General features: G+C 57.5%; 1 protein-coding gene across 5 annotated transcripts in view; it reads left to right on the top strand.

Moving 5' to 3' along the window:
* The window catches only part of DLL1 (delta like canonical Notch ligand 1), a 79,169-nt gene that overhangs the window by 6,095 nt on the left and 58,249 nt on the right, over positions 1-14,825 (top strand). Inside the window, exons 9-11 of one of the 5 annotated variants that reach the window (XR_009453336.1) lie at positions 272-1,049; positions 1,427-1,541; positions 1,631-1,744. Coding sequence is in view for 4 of the 5 variants with exons in the window: in XM_059699789.1 (XP_059555772.1) it covers positions 272-1,049; positions 1,427-1,541; positions 1,683-1,718 (929 nt within the window). In the remaining variant the exon portion in view is untranslated. Of the gene's footprint in view, positions 1-271; positions 1,050-1,426; positions 1,542-1,630; positions 2,293-14,825 lie in introns of those variants that run through there. The other 4 variants (XM_059699789.1, XM_059699787.1, XM_059699790.1 and 1 more) reach the window with 4 other exon arrangements.

The raw sequence follows: 14,825 nt of genomic DNA on the forward strand, positions 1-14,825 counted from the left end.
GTCTCTGTGACCTGGTCCCTCGTTGGGCGGCTGTCGGGCGCAGGGAGGCAGGCGGGGTTGTGTACCCGCCCGACACAGCGTAGCCGCTCTGGGGCCACGAGTGGCCGTTGTCATCAGTCACGGAGCCAGCGGCTCCCCCGTGGATCTGAGGGAGGCATAGGGTTCCTTGCGTTGAGCTGCCACCCCCTTCAGGCCACAGGCTGTCTGTCTGTCCTGGTTTCTCCTGTGGGTCCCGCCGCGGCGGACACAGCCCGTGCTCCCTGTGTTTCAGGTGCGCAGTGTGTGGACCTGGGCGACGCCTACATGTGCCGCTGCCGGACCGGTTTCTCGGGGCGGCACTGCCAGGACAATGTGGACGACTGCGCCTCCTCCCCGTGTGCCCACGGCGGCACCTGCCGGGACGGTGTGAACGAGTTCTCTTGCACCTGCCCGCCCGGCTACAGCGGCAGGAACTGCAGCACTCCCATCAGCCGGTGTGAGCACGCGCCCTGCCACAACGGCGCCACCTGCCACGAGAGGGCCCGCCGCTACCTGTGCGAGTGCGCCCGGGGCTACGGGGGCCCCAACTGCCAGTTCCTGCTCCCTGAGCCGCCGCCCCCGGCCCCCGAGGAGTACATGGAGGCCGGGCCCTTCCCCTGGGTAGCCGTCTGCGCGGGCGCGGTCCTGGTGCTCGTGCTGCTGCTGGGCTGTGCGGCCGCAGGGGTCTGCGTGCGGCTGAGGCTGCAGAAGGGCCCGCCCCTGGCCGACCCCTGCCACGGGGAGACGGAGACCATGAACAATCTGGCCAGCTGCCAGCGGGAGAAGGACGTGTCCGTCAGCATCATCGGGGCCACGCAGATCAAGAACACCAACAAGAAGGTGGACTTCCACGGGGACCACGGCAGCGGCAAGAACGGCCCCAAGGCCCGCTACCCTGGCGTGGACTATAACCTGGTGCCCGAGCCCAAGGGCGAGGATGCCGCCTCCAGGGACCCCCACAGCAAGCGCGATGCCAAGTGCCAGCTGCAGGGCTCTCCTGGGGAGGAGAAGAGCACCCCGACACTCAGGGGGTGAGTGCTGTGCGTCAGGAGGGTCGTCGGGGAGGCCACCTGGGGAGGGCTCGCCGACACTCAGGCGTGCTTTGAGCCAAGCTGGGCAAGGGTGTTCTCTGAGCTCTGGTTCAAACATGCTTGCCCGGCTGGTGTGGCTCAGTGGATTGAGCATCGACCTATGAACCAGGAGCTCACAGTTTGATTCCCGGTCAGGGCACGTGCCCGGGTTGTGGGCTCCATCCCCAGGGTGGGTCATGCAGGAGCCGATTCATGATTCTCTCTCATCATTGATGTTTCTATCTATCTCACCCATTCTCACTTCCTCTCTGAAATCAATAGATTTAAAAAGAAATGTTTGCACATCTTATTGTGGTTCTGTTTTATTTTCCTTTCAGTAGGGATGCATCTGAAAGAAAAAGGCGGGACTCTGTGTACTCTACTTCAAAAGACACCAAGTACCAGTCGGTGTTCGTCATATCGGAGAAGGACGAGTGTGTCATAGCCACTGAGGTGGGTGTGGGCACGGCCCTGGAAGGCACTACGGGCTGTCAGTCTGGACTTGGAGCTAACTTCCCGGTCTGTCTCGTTGGCCCCTCTAGGTGTAAAGTTGAGGTGATATGGCAAAATTCCCGTTTCTCTTCAACTACATAGAATTCCAAGGATCTATGCCCCAACGGATGCTGCTGAGGGAGAAGGAGGCCTTCGCGACGGCGGGGGACGAGGCTCCAGGGTCGGCCGGCGGGGGCTGCAGGCTCGGGCTGCTCCAGGACGCCTGTTGCACTCTGCTTTTCGCGACGTCTCCATTGCACTATGGACAGTTGCTTCTAAGAAATATATATTTAAATGAGTGGATTAAAGACGACATGAGACGCATGCACTGCCCGGAGTGTATATTTTGGATTCTTATGAGCCAGTCTTTCTTGAATTAGAACCACAAACACTGCCTTTATCGTCCTTTTTGATACTAAAATGTGTTTTTGTTTTTTTTTCTAGGTGGGAAAAGATGTGTGTTATTTTTTGGACTTGTAAAAATATTTTTCATGATATCTGTAAAGCTTGAGTATTTTGTGATGTTCATTTTTTTATAATTTAAATTTTTCGTAAATATGTACAAAGGCACTTCGGGTCTATGTGACTATATTTTTTGTATATAAATGTATTTATGGAATATTGTGCAAATGTTATTTGAGTTTTTTACTGTTTTGTTAATGAAGAAATTCCTTTTTAAAATATTTTTCCAAAATAAATATTATGAACGGCGGCCTGTGGCGTGCTGGCTTTCTGAGCGAGGCCCCGAGAACAGACAGAGCGGGCCCCTGATTTTGCGTTCCTAACATCTGTTCTGGTTCCCTTGGATCGAGTGAAAGCCACCTTCCTGGCTCCTGGGCCCACTCAGAGGACCTCCAGCTGTCACTGTGGGGACAGCCGAGGAGCGGCCCTGACGGAAGCAGCCCGGCTACTTGGCGACCCGGCCACCCTCCTTCCACCTTCCTTCCTAAGGACGGAACAGACACCCTGAGGAACGTTCACGGCAAAGACTCTGACTTAGAGTGATACCGATTCTCAGTTGGTTTGTGGGTTCATTTCCAGTTAATTCAAAAGAGTTAGTTGCCTTCTAATTCAATCCAGTTGTGATGGGTTAGCCGACAGTAATAAGATTACCAGCGCTTGCTGCAGGCCAGGCCCCGGTTACGCCCTCTGTGAGCCATCTCGCTGGTCCTGGCGGTCCTGAGAGTGATGTCATTGCTGGTCATGCAGAGGGAACGGGTGTGGGGAGTGAAGTGACTTGTGCAGGTTTTTTTCCCCCCCAAAATGTATTTTTATTGATTTCAGAGATGAAGGGTGTGTGGGGAGAGAGAGAGAGAGAGAGAGAGAGAGAGAGAGAGAGAGAGAGAGAGAGAGAAACATCAATGATGAGAGAATCATTGATCGGCTGCCTCCTGCACACCCCACATTGGGGATCGAGCTGGCAACCTGGGCCTGTGCCCTGACTGGGAATTGAATCAGGGACCTCTTGGTTCATAGATCGATGCTCAGCCTCTGAGCCATGCCAGCCAGGCTTGTGCAGGGTTTGTAAGGGGCAGTGTCAACCTTGAAGTCTGGGAAGCTGGCTCCATGCGCCAGAGTGATCCTTAGTCAGAAACGCCGCGGCTTCGAGAGCGAGACCCATCGCCGGTGTCTTAGGTGGTTCCAAGGACGGGTGCAGGTGTCGGCCCCCAGACTCGGGTGTATTTCTGGGTTGGAGGGAACCGACCGGCAGACTCCCTGGTCTTTGCACTGGTCCTGACTGTACAATCAGAAGTTCTGGGATCTTCCTGAGGAGGAGAGGCTGGTGTGTGTGTGTGTGTGTATGTGTGTGTCTGTGTGTGTGTGTGTTGGGGGGGGGGTGGAGATGGTAGACTGAGACCAACAACCCCTGCACGCTAGGTGGCTGGTGCTTTTGTGTCTGAAGCAGAACCTGACCCTCCAGCCACCTGGCTTTGGCTTTGAATAAGCTTCTAAGTCAAGGACTCTGCAGACGACTGGGCCCGGGAGGAAAGACCAAGGGAGGGAGGATGTCAGTGCAGGCTCCCAGCCCCTCCTCCCCCACCTGCCCCTCGCTGACTCCTCCCCCACCTGCCCCTCGCTGACCCGGTTCTCTCATTCGTCGAGCTCTGGCAAAGGGTGGGTGAGCTCTAACTTGGAGCAATGATTGAGCACTTCCTTTTACTTTCAGAAGTGACAGATATGGGAAATAAAGTAAGTGGCTCATCTATTTCCAAGACTATGGGCTCTGCTGGGACTCCTGCCATGTTCATTCTGTGAAAGAGGAAGAACCTCCAAGTTCTATCAGGTAACCTCCCTTTCATCCTCCCGACTTCCTGCCAATCAGAGATACGCTTGTCTTTCTCCAGGGCCCGCAAGGAACCTGCCTGAGGAACAAAGCGAGACCCCCCGGCAGCGTGGGGGTCCCAGTGCTCTGTGGACGCGGCTCCCACGTCCTTCTGGCAACGACGCTTTAACTGGACGTGTAATCAGTTGGTCTCTCCGTTTCTGGGTTTATGTCATTTGTGGCAGGAGATCCAGGCACCAGCCGCATAAATGTACGGGCGTTATGGACCAGCTGTGCCCATCACGCCAGGCAGTGCGCAGCATGGTCAGCCTTGGGTCATGTGCTCCCAGTGCCAAGTGTGCTACTGGGAGTGAGAAAGGAAGGCACAGCCACGCGCTCACAGCCCAAGTTAAAAATAGCCCAGGAGCCAGGCCGAGCTCCTGGTCCAGTTCTGGGAAGTGGCTGGCCCCTCCCAGCTGCCTGGCTCCGTGCTCCGGGCTCCACAGCCGGGCCTTCGGGGAAACCAGTGGGGAAGGTGAAGCTCCTTTCCCTTGTTTTTCTTCTTTAACTTTTCACTTGGTCGTACGTTTGAACCTCCAGAAATGTTGTGAGAATACTACAAAGGATTCTCGCCATCACCACGGCTGTCGGTCGGTCACCCCGTGTCTGTCAGCTTCTGCGGCTACGATGCGGAACCGCCAGCGGGGACATCTAAATCACTTCTAATCACGTGAACGACTGGGTCTTGATCCCTCAACCGTGTGGCGTGCGGGTCAGTGCTCCAACCCACCGAGCCCACGGGCCAAGGCCGGCACCACTGCTCACGCGTGGGTCGTGGTCGCTCTGCGGCTGTCGTGGCACTGCCTGGCCTCTGTGCTGCCTGACCGCCCCGAGCGCCTCACTCTCAGGCCGCCGCCGTGCTCTGCCTGCGAAGCTGTCTTCTCAGCGGTGGCGGCAGCAACTGTGTTTCTAACTTTGTGGCTCCGTGAACCTCGACGCCACGAGCAGTCCCCGAGATGTACAAGGGACGACCTATGTAGGAGCCGCAGGGAGCGGCTCCGTGTCCATCACGCATTCTGACGTGCTTCCCACGGTGGATTCCAGGCACATTGAACGGACAGGCCCACAGAACCACTGAGGAGGGAGTTTTGCAAAGAAAATGGAACTTGAATCTGATCAGACCGGCCAATCTCCCTAGTTTACAGAAGGACAGGGGACAAGGAACACGGTCAGGACACTGCTGGGGTCTGCCCAGCGAGTCCAGGCAGTGGTACGAGGAGAAGGAAAGGCCTGGGGACTCGCGGACTAGGAGACATGGCGATTAAAGACAGTTAAAGCAAACCCTTCAAGCCAATTGGAGAAATGTGAGCTGATAGTATTATAAATTTGAATGATATTGAAGTATATTTAAATGTTTTAGATGTGAAGTTATTACTGTTGAGCTAAACTAAAAAGAGTCCTTCACTTTTAAAGAAAATTTCTGAAATACATATGGATGAAACATTGCCATGTCTGGATTTGCTTTGAAGTAGCCTGAGACAGGGTATGTTGGCCAGTGGGCTGCGGGTGGCAGTCCTGGAGCCGGCATTGAAAGAACGTACCTCGGGGAGACACTCAGATACGTGCCAGGAGTTACTGCTCTGTCCGCTAGAGATTTGGGGAGTTTTCCATCTTTGCACATGAATTCTCAGATCAGAAATCTTGCAAGACCAAAAGCCAAACAAATCAAAAGGTGAGATGCAGGGGTTTGGTTCAGACCCAGGCTCTGTCCGTGTGGCCAGGCACTCGTGACTGCTCACTCTCCTCGTCCACGGAGCCACCAAAGGCTCCCCAAAGCCCAGCCTGAGGGAGCCATTCCCTGCTCAAAAGCAGCCAACAGCTTCCCACGGCTTTGAGCGCAGAGTTCAAAACCCTTAATGTGGTTGGGCAGGCCTTCGGGTGACGCGGCTCCCGTCTCTGTTTTATGTTATCCCCTCACTGCCCCGCTAGCCACCAGCGGCAGCCACATGGGCTGCTGGCACGTGGCTCTCCACCCTCCCTGTCCTGAGACTCCCACATGACCTTCCATCCACTGTGCTCTCACTTGGAGGTGCCGGCCCAGGGAAGCCCTTGCTGGACCCCCCTGACCCGGCACCTGCCCTGCCTTCCGATGCCCCCCTGGCTGGGTCAGCAGGTGTGTTATTTGTTTCAGGGCGGTGTCCTGGGAGACGGCCGAGCAGAGCCAGCAGCTTGTTAGCTGCACCCAGTCCCAGCGGTGTGCCTGAGCCAGAGGGCCAACCCCCGGGAGCGTGCGAGTGCACACACACACTCACACATGCACACATACACACACTCATACACGCACACACACACATTCGCACATACACACATGCACACTCACACTCGCACACACACACACTCATACATACTCTCACACATACATATACCCTCTCATACACACTCACATACACACGGGGGCACATGTGTAAAAATGTGCAAGCACGCTGATCATGAAGGAAGTTTTATTCTGTGTTCACGCTTCTCAATGTCACTCCTAGTTTGGGGCCATAACATGAAACCGGATACTGGTATCATCTGGGGGGAGGGCCATGTCACTTTGCTGTTATTCTAATAAATATACAGTCACCTGGACGCAGTGTAGGCCGTGAGGGCGTTTGCTTGGCCTCCAGCAAACAAAGTGATATGCAGCCCGCATTTCCTCGACGTGAGTTTCACAGAGAAGCGACGAGGAGGTTAAATGCTCTTTCTGCCGAGCTGAGCGTCTGCAGAAGGTCGACGTGGAGGCCGGCACTTCGAGGGACCGGAGAGCAGGTGTGGGGGCCAGGCCTCCGCACCCGTGGGCAGGGGCGTCTCACACCTGCCGGGCGTGAATGTTCCCATCTGAGGGAACCTCTCTGACCCACATCACCTTCCTCCCGGGAGGTGGAAAGTTGTCCTCCGTGATTTCTTGGCAAGAAGCCTTGAAAAACAATACGCCCTCCCTCTCACCTTTCTTCAGAAACATCAACTGCTCCGGCAAACGTTGCGTGGTAACTCCGGCCGCTGCGGGCACGCGGACCTGGAAGTTAAGCCATCTTGTTTGGGGTCTCTGACACCTCCTTCCTCTCAGACAGCCAAGTCTGTGCCGTGGGCACTGGCTTTACCGCTATCACAGCGGAATCAGTGTGAACAAAAGGTCTGTTTCTAAGTTACCTTGAACTTTGAAGGAGTGGAGCAGAGGGACGGGTCTGTGTGCAGCTCCGGGCACTACGGCTGGGCTCCGTGAGCGCTCATCTGTGCAGACGGAACTGGGCCTGCGGCTTTCTGCCATTCGGTCTGACATTGAACCCAGCGACCACAACCCGGGGATGGGAAGGCAGGGCACGCTGCGTGAGGTCTGTGACTGGGACGGCGGCAGGTCCTTTAAGACTGAGAATGAGTTTGTTTGACTGAATTTCAGCCCTTTCTTAGAAAAAAACTTTGTCATAAAAAATCAAGTTATATGCAATATTAAAAGGGGCATATTTATAAGGGAAAAACATCCTATATTTGGGTCTTTCACTTAAGATGAAAAAGCAATGCTAGGTGCCTTTCTGTTTCTCAAAGTCAGGTTCTTTTTTTTAAAAAAAAATATTTTTATTGCTTTTAGAGAGAAAGGAAGGGAAAGGGATAGGGAGATAGAAATATCAATGAGAGAAACATTGATCGGCTGCCTCCTGCATGCCCGTACAAGGGACTGAGCCCACAACCTGGGCATGTGACCTAGAACCAGTGACCTCTTGATCCATAGGTCGACGCTCAATCACTGAGCAACCCCAGCCAGGCTAAGGTCAAGTTCTTTTGACCCAGGATGTGGCTTGTCCAGCTGCCCAACACCTGGTCACTCCTTCTGTGGCTGGAAGTCCTTTCCCCTCAGGGGTGAAGCTGCTCTGTGGTCCTCACTGGCCCCCATAGCAGTGCTGGGGCGGGAGGGGGGGCAGGCCAGCATGACCCTGAGGTGGACGCTGAGACTGCCCACAGGCCAAGGTGAGCGTGGTGGGCGTGGGGTGTAGGCAGCACCCCCACGGGAGGCCCGCACTGTGCCACTCCTTTGTGGCCAGTAGCCATGGTCCCTCTCCCCCCGGGCAGCTTGAGTCAGGGCAGCCGGCCCTGTGGCATCGCCCCAAACCCAACACCTGTTCTCAAGCTATTTCCACCTGACCGAGGCGAGACAGGCCTGGAGCAGTTGTCCAACTAATTGGGAATATTTTAAAGTAATTCAGACCCTAAACTCAATATTCTGGCTCAAACGACCAGATCACCTGGGTTAAACGAACCTGTTACCAGAAGCCACCTTTGTGTTGTGAGGGAGACCCCCATAAGGACAGACATTGTGATGCCAGAAATAGAAGGCTCAGGACTGGGCCTGAGCCGTGTGGTCTTGTGCCCCTGACACCTGTCCCAGCCACAGGAGGCGGGGCCAGAACCACCACGGCTGAGTCAGCGCAGAGCGGGCCTAGCCCGCAGCTGCTCAGGAGCGGTCTCCTTCCTCCAGCTCCCAGGGACCCGCCACCCAGACGGCCAGCGGCTGAGGCCTGGGACCGCCCTTGGGGAAGCCCGCCTCCTCTGAGCTCTTCTCGCGGGAGAGGCCAGCGTCACCCTGCTCTCGGAGGCCCGCTCTGCCGCCTCCCACCACGCCTGCCTCATTCAGTCCTCTTCTCAGACATGAGGTTCAAGCCCAAGGTCACAGGGCGACAGAGGCCGAGCCCCGGGGTCTGACGTTTCTCCCACAGCGCAGGGCTCCATCTGAACACCTTTCCAAAACGGTTTCTACCGCGTGACTCTGATTCCGTCTCTGTGCTTGTGAGGATCTTGGATCTAGGTGGAAGGCACATTCCCATCCTCTGGACAGGGGAGCTGAGGCTGGGCCTGCGGTGGCTCTGCGTGCAGGCTCCATGCATCTGCTGGCTCACCCCTTCCAGAGTCTTCTGGAACCATCCCAGGCAGGGGCTGCGGCTTAATAACTGCCCCGCGGCCGCCCTCCCTCCTGGGCTGAGCTCCCTGCAGACTCTCTGCTCCTTTCCCATGTCTGGTGCCTTCTCTCCTGGGACCCAATTTTGGGGGGGGGGGGCGGAGGATGGGGAACAGAGAGCGTTGTCCTCCCAGGGTGTTGGCAGTGCCCTGAGGACACCCCAAGAATATCCCATGAGGCCAAGTCACAGCGGCTCCCATGTCCCGGCAGAGATGGGCCCTGCCAGGCTGTGGGGGAGGGGGCGAGAGAGGATGCGACGGGTGCCTCCCAGCGGTGTCAGGGGCTGGCTCTGCTCTCGATCTCCTGGTGGTTTGGGGCCTGGCTCTGTTCTGCAACCCACCTCTCAGGCCCATTGTTTCAGCAACAATGGGTGCCACCAACAGTGTCCTCAGAACCCAGAGAATTTCTGCAGGAAAAGCGCCCGCTCTCCCCTCCAGGCAAGAACAGGAACAGGTGCGGGGCAGCTGCCCTGACTCACGGCTCTTCTGCTTTCCACTGTGTTTCTGGGGGGAACCCAAGGCTTTCAGGGCATTTTGCTCTGAAATATTCAAAGAATGTTTCTTGCTTTTCCCAGTTACAGCCACGGTCTCATGGAATATTTCTTATAGAGACTGAGTCTTGAGACCTGCAGCAAACCAGAGAGGCACCAGCGAGGGGCGTGAAAGCCCGAGTCAGAGCCCACAGCTGCTTTGAAGGAGTGGTTGGCGGTGGCCGGTGGATTGGTGGTTAGAGCACCGGCCTGCGCACGGAAGGGTCGCTGGTTTGATTCCCCGTCGACCTGAGCTGCAGGCTTCAATCCCCACCCTGATCCGGGGGGGTGCAGGAGGCAGCCAATCGATGTGTCTCTCAGGATGATATCCCTCTCTCCCTGCTTCCTCCCTTCCACTCTCTAAAAAATAAAGGGAAGAACTACCCTCGGGTGAGGATTAACAAAACAGCAAAAGAAATAGCGTTCTGTTCTCCCTGGGACCTTTCTGAGGCAAAGTGTTGACTCTTCAGAAGTCGAGGCTGAATGTCCCCGCAGACGGGGAAATGGCGTCGGCTTCGCCCACAGGCTGGGTGGTACCGACCGCTGCCTCCGAGGCCGGCGGCGAGGGCACGCTCACACCGACGGCGTTTGCGCTGGGCCTGCGCTGGCGAGCAGAGCAAACAGGATTCTGTGCTCCGGGTTGGCTTTTATGGTCAGGAGACAGATGTGCAATGTGTTCTCTGGACAGGAGATAAAGCCAGGCTAGTGTTTGTCAAACTGGGGTCCCTGTTATCACAGGCTCCTGGGGCACCCACACCACCCGGCCTGGACTTTGAGCTGCACAAATACCAAGACTTTCTACTTGGCTTGTCTGCGTTTTCTGCAGGTCCTGAGGGTGTGACTCAGTCACGTACGCTGTTTCTTTGCTTGCTGACTGCACGCCCCAGGCCCAGGGCTGGATTCAGGGCCAGATGCAGACACTCTGTTGGCAGAGCTGGGCCCGTGGGGGCGGTTCCGGGCTCTGCCTGTCTGTGGTGTGTCCTAACCTGCGGGCGAACGCCTGCCCTGTGCCTGAGGCCTGGCGTGTGGGGTTAGGAACCTGGAGCTTGCTCACCCCGCCAGCACCTCCCTCCTCACATCCGGTGGGCCCTTCGGCTGCCGGTTCTGAACAAGCTTGTGGGTTGGGCTCTGCGTGCAGACGCTGAATGGCCACCAGCCGGGCCCTGACTTCGGGCGGATCTGCAGGCGCTTCTGAGGATAATGAGCGCTGGGCTTTTGCCTTTTTTGCTGGTTATCGCTCCCGGCCAACGGGAAACTCCCCACGGTCCCCGGGCTGTGCCAAGGATGCCTCGTTTGGGGCACAAGGTAGTCGCGTGCCTGGCTCTCCCTGAGCTGTTGGCTGCAGCGAGGTCACCCCCAGGGCCTGAACGCAGGTGCTGCCTCCCCGGGTGGAGTCCGTGTGCAGAGAGGGTGCGGCTGGGCTGTGGGGCGGGTACCTGCTCTCTCGCCCAGCCCTGGGGCAGGCGGCCAGGGTTGCCCGTGGAGCTCAAACAAGCCATGCAGCCACCTCACTGGGGCAGCCAGGTCCCTCAGGCTCTTCTCTCAGGCTCTTATCGGGAGGTGGCTGCTCCTCGGAGCTGCTGGGGACTCTGTGTTTCTCAGGTGCCGCGTTAGTTTCTGGGCTGCGTGACTCTGAGCAACGGGAACTTTCTCTCACAGTCCTCGTCCAGGTGCGGGCTGGGTCACAGTCCCGCGCTCTCCAGGCGGCTGGCGGTGGCAGGCCTGGCTGCTCTCCGGGTCGTGGCTACATCACCGTCTTGGGCTCCGTGTTCCCGGCCGGCTCCCCGAGGCCCTCCCCTCCTGTTGTGATGAGGACACTAGTCGTGGGCTTAGGACCCACCCACAGCAGTACCATCTCATCTCCGCTCCTAATTGTCTACGAAGACCCTCTTCCCAAACAAGGTCACATTCTGGGCTCTGGGCTTGGGGGGTGCCACGCCCCCTCCTCCAGGTTGTTGTAAAAAGTACTTTTAAGCCTAAACTGACGACGCTGCGGTGCAGAAAGCGGGGAACAGAGCCTCCGCCTGGAGCTGGTACCAGCATCCACGTCACTGGGTTTCCTCCCGCCTCGTTTTCCCACGTGCCAGAAGCTGTGACCAGTCTGTGAGCCATTCCTCACCCTCCTATCTCTTCGCCAACATGATCTTGTCAGCATCTCCACACGCTGCCGTCTTCAGACGCCACCTCTGAGCCCTGACGGCTTTGCTCTCAGGGGTCGACCTGGTCAATGCTGCTGGGAACCTTCGGCCCCTCAGGGCTGAGGATTCAGCAGGAACAGGAGAGCCTCCGTCTTCTCTGACCAGAAACCCCTTATCATTTCCCATGAGGCCCGTGTTCATGTTGGCTTTGATATGTGTTACCTCTCTGTGGATCAAAGGCATATTTACTCGCCAAAGAGGGTTGGACGACCGGTGCGCCCATCTCCTTTGACTTAGTTCCAGTCCAAAGTACAGACCCTCATTTTAGCCAATCTGTGCAGGTTCCCACGGCACCGTCCCCTCCCCAGGTGACTGGAATCCCGTGCCCCCCTTCCTGCGTTTTCTTGGGGTGCAGTTGCAGGCAGTGGAGCCATGCCTGGGCTTTGGGGTGGTGGAGGGCGGGCAGGAGGCCCCGTCTTCTTCCATCTGCCCCGGGGCCCCAGAGCGACAGGGAGGTGAACCTCGGGTGCCCCGAATTTACTTTTTACAAAGTCGCGTTAGGACCCAGAGTTTAGGGGGACGCTTAGAAATCCCCTGAATACCTCTCTGCCCCCAAAGCCCTGAGAAAGCTGGATCCATGGAGACCGTCGCTGGCCCTTGAGAGCCCAGTGTGCCGCCCTGTGCTCACACGCGTCCTCGAAGACCCGCCCCTGCCTGCCCTCCAGGCAGACCCGTGGCTCCTCAGGGGAAACACCGCTGGGGGCAGGCAGCGGGCCCCGCGCACCTGTCTGACGGGCAGTTCCTGGCCACTGGGTCCACGGGCTCGGCCAGGTGTGGACTTGGCCAGGTCCAGACAAGATGCCTAGAGAGTCTTCTTCTTCTTCTTCTTCTTTTTTAAGTAAAAGAGTTTCAACTGTAGCGGTGTCTCCGGAGGCGCAGGGAATGCTTCCCACATCCCTACGAAGCAGGCGCTCCGCTCTGAAAGCCGTGGGCCCAGGCAAGAGGAGCGGCTTCTCCCGCGGGAGCCACTATCGACCCAGGGGGTGGAATGACCGGCCGCTTCCCCGGGGGCGGCCAGTTTCCCACAGCAGGCCCCACCGGGCCCCCTTCATGAAGCTCCCAGACTCTCTGAGCCTCAGTTTCCCCATCTCGAGAAGGGGTGACAGTCCTCGCCCGCCGTGAACTTCAGTGCAACATACACACGCCACATGTTCAGTGGAAACACACGATAGAATTCCAGCCGCTTCCTTTTTCCATCCAGAAACAGGAGCTCCCCACGCGCACCTTCCACCCGCTCTTCGAGGCTCAGGCCTGACCCGTGGGGCGCGTGAGCCCCCAGCACAGTGCGGACGCCCGGACACCCCGACGGGGATGCTCTCGCTTCTACGGCTCTCGGTGGGCCAGTCCTTTTAGGCAGCGAGTGGGCAGGGACGGCCTGGCTGTGTGGCCAGGTGAGAAGCTCTTGGAGGCGCGAGCATCTCGGGACATTGGGGTGTTTTACGACGGGGCCAGGCTCCTGCAGACGCCTGTGCGTCCACTCAGCCGGGGAGCAGGCCTGACAACAGCAGGCGCCCTGGGACTGAGGGGACCAGGAGGCTGCGGTCGAGTTATTGATTTTAAGCTGCTAATTAACCAAAGACTCAGAGAGGACTTTGGACCACCCCCCCCCCCACTTCCTGCCTGAGATTCAGGGAAAGACCTGCCCTGGACCCCATCTGGGCAGCCTCGTTTGGATTGAGCAGTGGGTGGGAGGGCGGCAATTGGGCCTGTTTGTTTATTTATTTATTTATATAATATTTATATACTTTTATTGATTTCAGAGAGGACGGGAGAGGGACAGAGACATCAATGATGAGAGAGAATCATCGATCGGCTGCCTCCTGCACGCCCCCACTGGGGATGGAGCCCGAAACCTAAGCCTGTGCCCTGACTGGGAGTCGAACTGTGGTCTCCTTCTCCTTAGGGTGAAGCTCAACCCTTGAGCCATGCGGCCGGGCTGGATGGGCCTGGGCACGAGGTACCTGGTCCCACCCTTTCCAAGTCGCCCGCAGGGGCCTTCTGCCACGTGTCCCGTTCTTCGTCGGCTCCGCGAGTCTCCCTCTCACTCCTGGGCCCTGGCTCTTCTGTCCAGAATGCCTCCCGCTAACACTGCCCCAGCCCTCGGGGCTGCCATGCTCCTGGGAAGTCCCCACGGACGTGTATTAAAATGAGGGCTTTTCCCGAGAATCCGCCTCGTAACTCAGAAGGGGGAGGTCATGGCTTACTTTTAGCCCCAGGAAGGTGGTGGGCCCCACACTGGCCGACAGGGCACAGGCTGCCGGCAGCCTTTTGTTCCCCAGGCGCTCAGGGGCCACGTGAGGGTGGCGTGGAGCTTTAGGCGTGGCCCTCGGGGGCTCAGAGGATAGTCTCTGTGTGGCTGCAAAGAACCCAGAAAAGAAGTTCTGCTTGGTTTGGTCACGTGTTGGCGGGAGGTTGCATTTTGCCACGTGTGGTGAGCAGACCGGCCTGTGCAACGGGCACTTGGCGCCCTGACTCGGAGCGGCACTTTGGCTTCTGTTGGGCGAAATCACCACCAATAAGCACTGCATGGTCGACTGCCGGCCACCAGGGTCCTCAGGGCATTTGAAGGTGCCTTTAGGGAAGGTGTGGGCAGGGAGGGCCCGGGGAGGGCAAGGTGATGCTTGCACACCTGTTTCCATAAAGGAAAACACAGGAGAAGGAAGAAAGATGGGGGTGCGGGGAGGGAAGATGGAGGAGCAGTGGCCTCGCTGCTAACTACTCTCTCACACGCCTGGGTGGGTGGTGCTGGGGGCCAGGATGTTGGTGAATGGGACTAGTGGTTCTAGAATAGAATAGATCTCACAATTATGACGTCCGTTTGTCTTTCTTTCAACGTGTTTAAAGTGCACACAGGAGCCCTAACCGGTTTGGCTCAGTGGATAGAGCATCGGCCTGCGGACTCAAGGGTCCCAGGTTCGATTCTGGTCAAGGGCATGTACCTTGGTTGCAGGCACATCCCCAGTGGGGAGTGTGCAGCAGGCAGCTGATCGATGTTTCTCTCTCATCGATGTTTCTAACTATCCCTCTCCCTTCCTCTCTGTAAAAAATCAATAAAATATTAAAAAAAAATTGCGCACAGGATCGTATCAGGCCAGTGCTCCTGACATGCAGGTGATCCTGACATGCAGGTGAGGGTGGTGACAGGAGCTACTGTCCCGCTCGGGCAGCTGAGGGTGCGTGAGTGCCAGTTGGTGGGCTCTCACCTGGGAGCTTGTCCCGCTGGGTGTGATCCCTGTCGTGCCCGGGGGGGAGGGCACCCCTCCAG

This window comes from Myotis daubentonii, chromosome 6 (assembly GCF_963259705.1).
Source record: "Myotis daubentonii chromosome 6, mMyoDau2.1, whole genome shotgun sequence".
NCBI classification, from domain to species: domain Eukaryota; kingdom Metazoa; phylum Chordata; class Mammalia; order Chiroptera; family Vespertilionidae; genus Myotis; species Myotis daubentonii.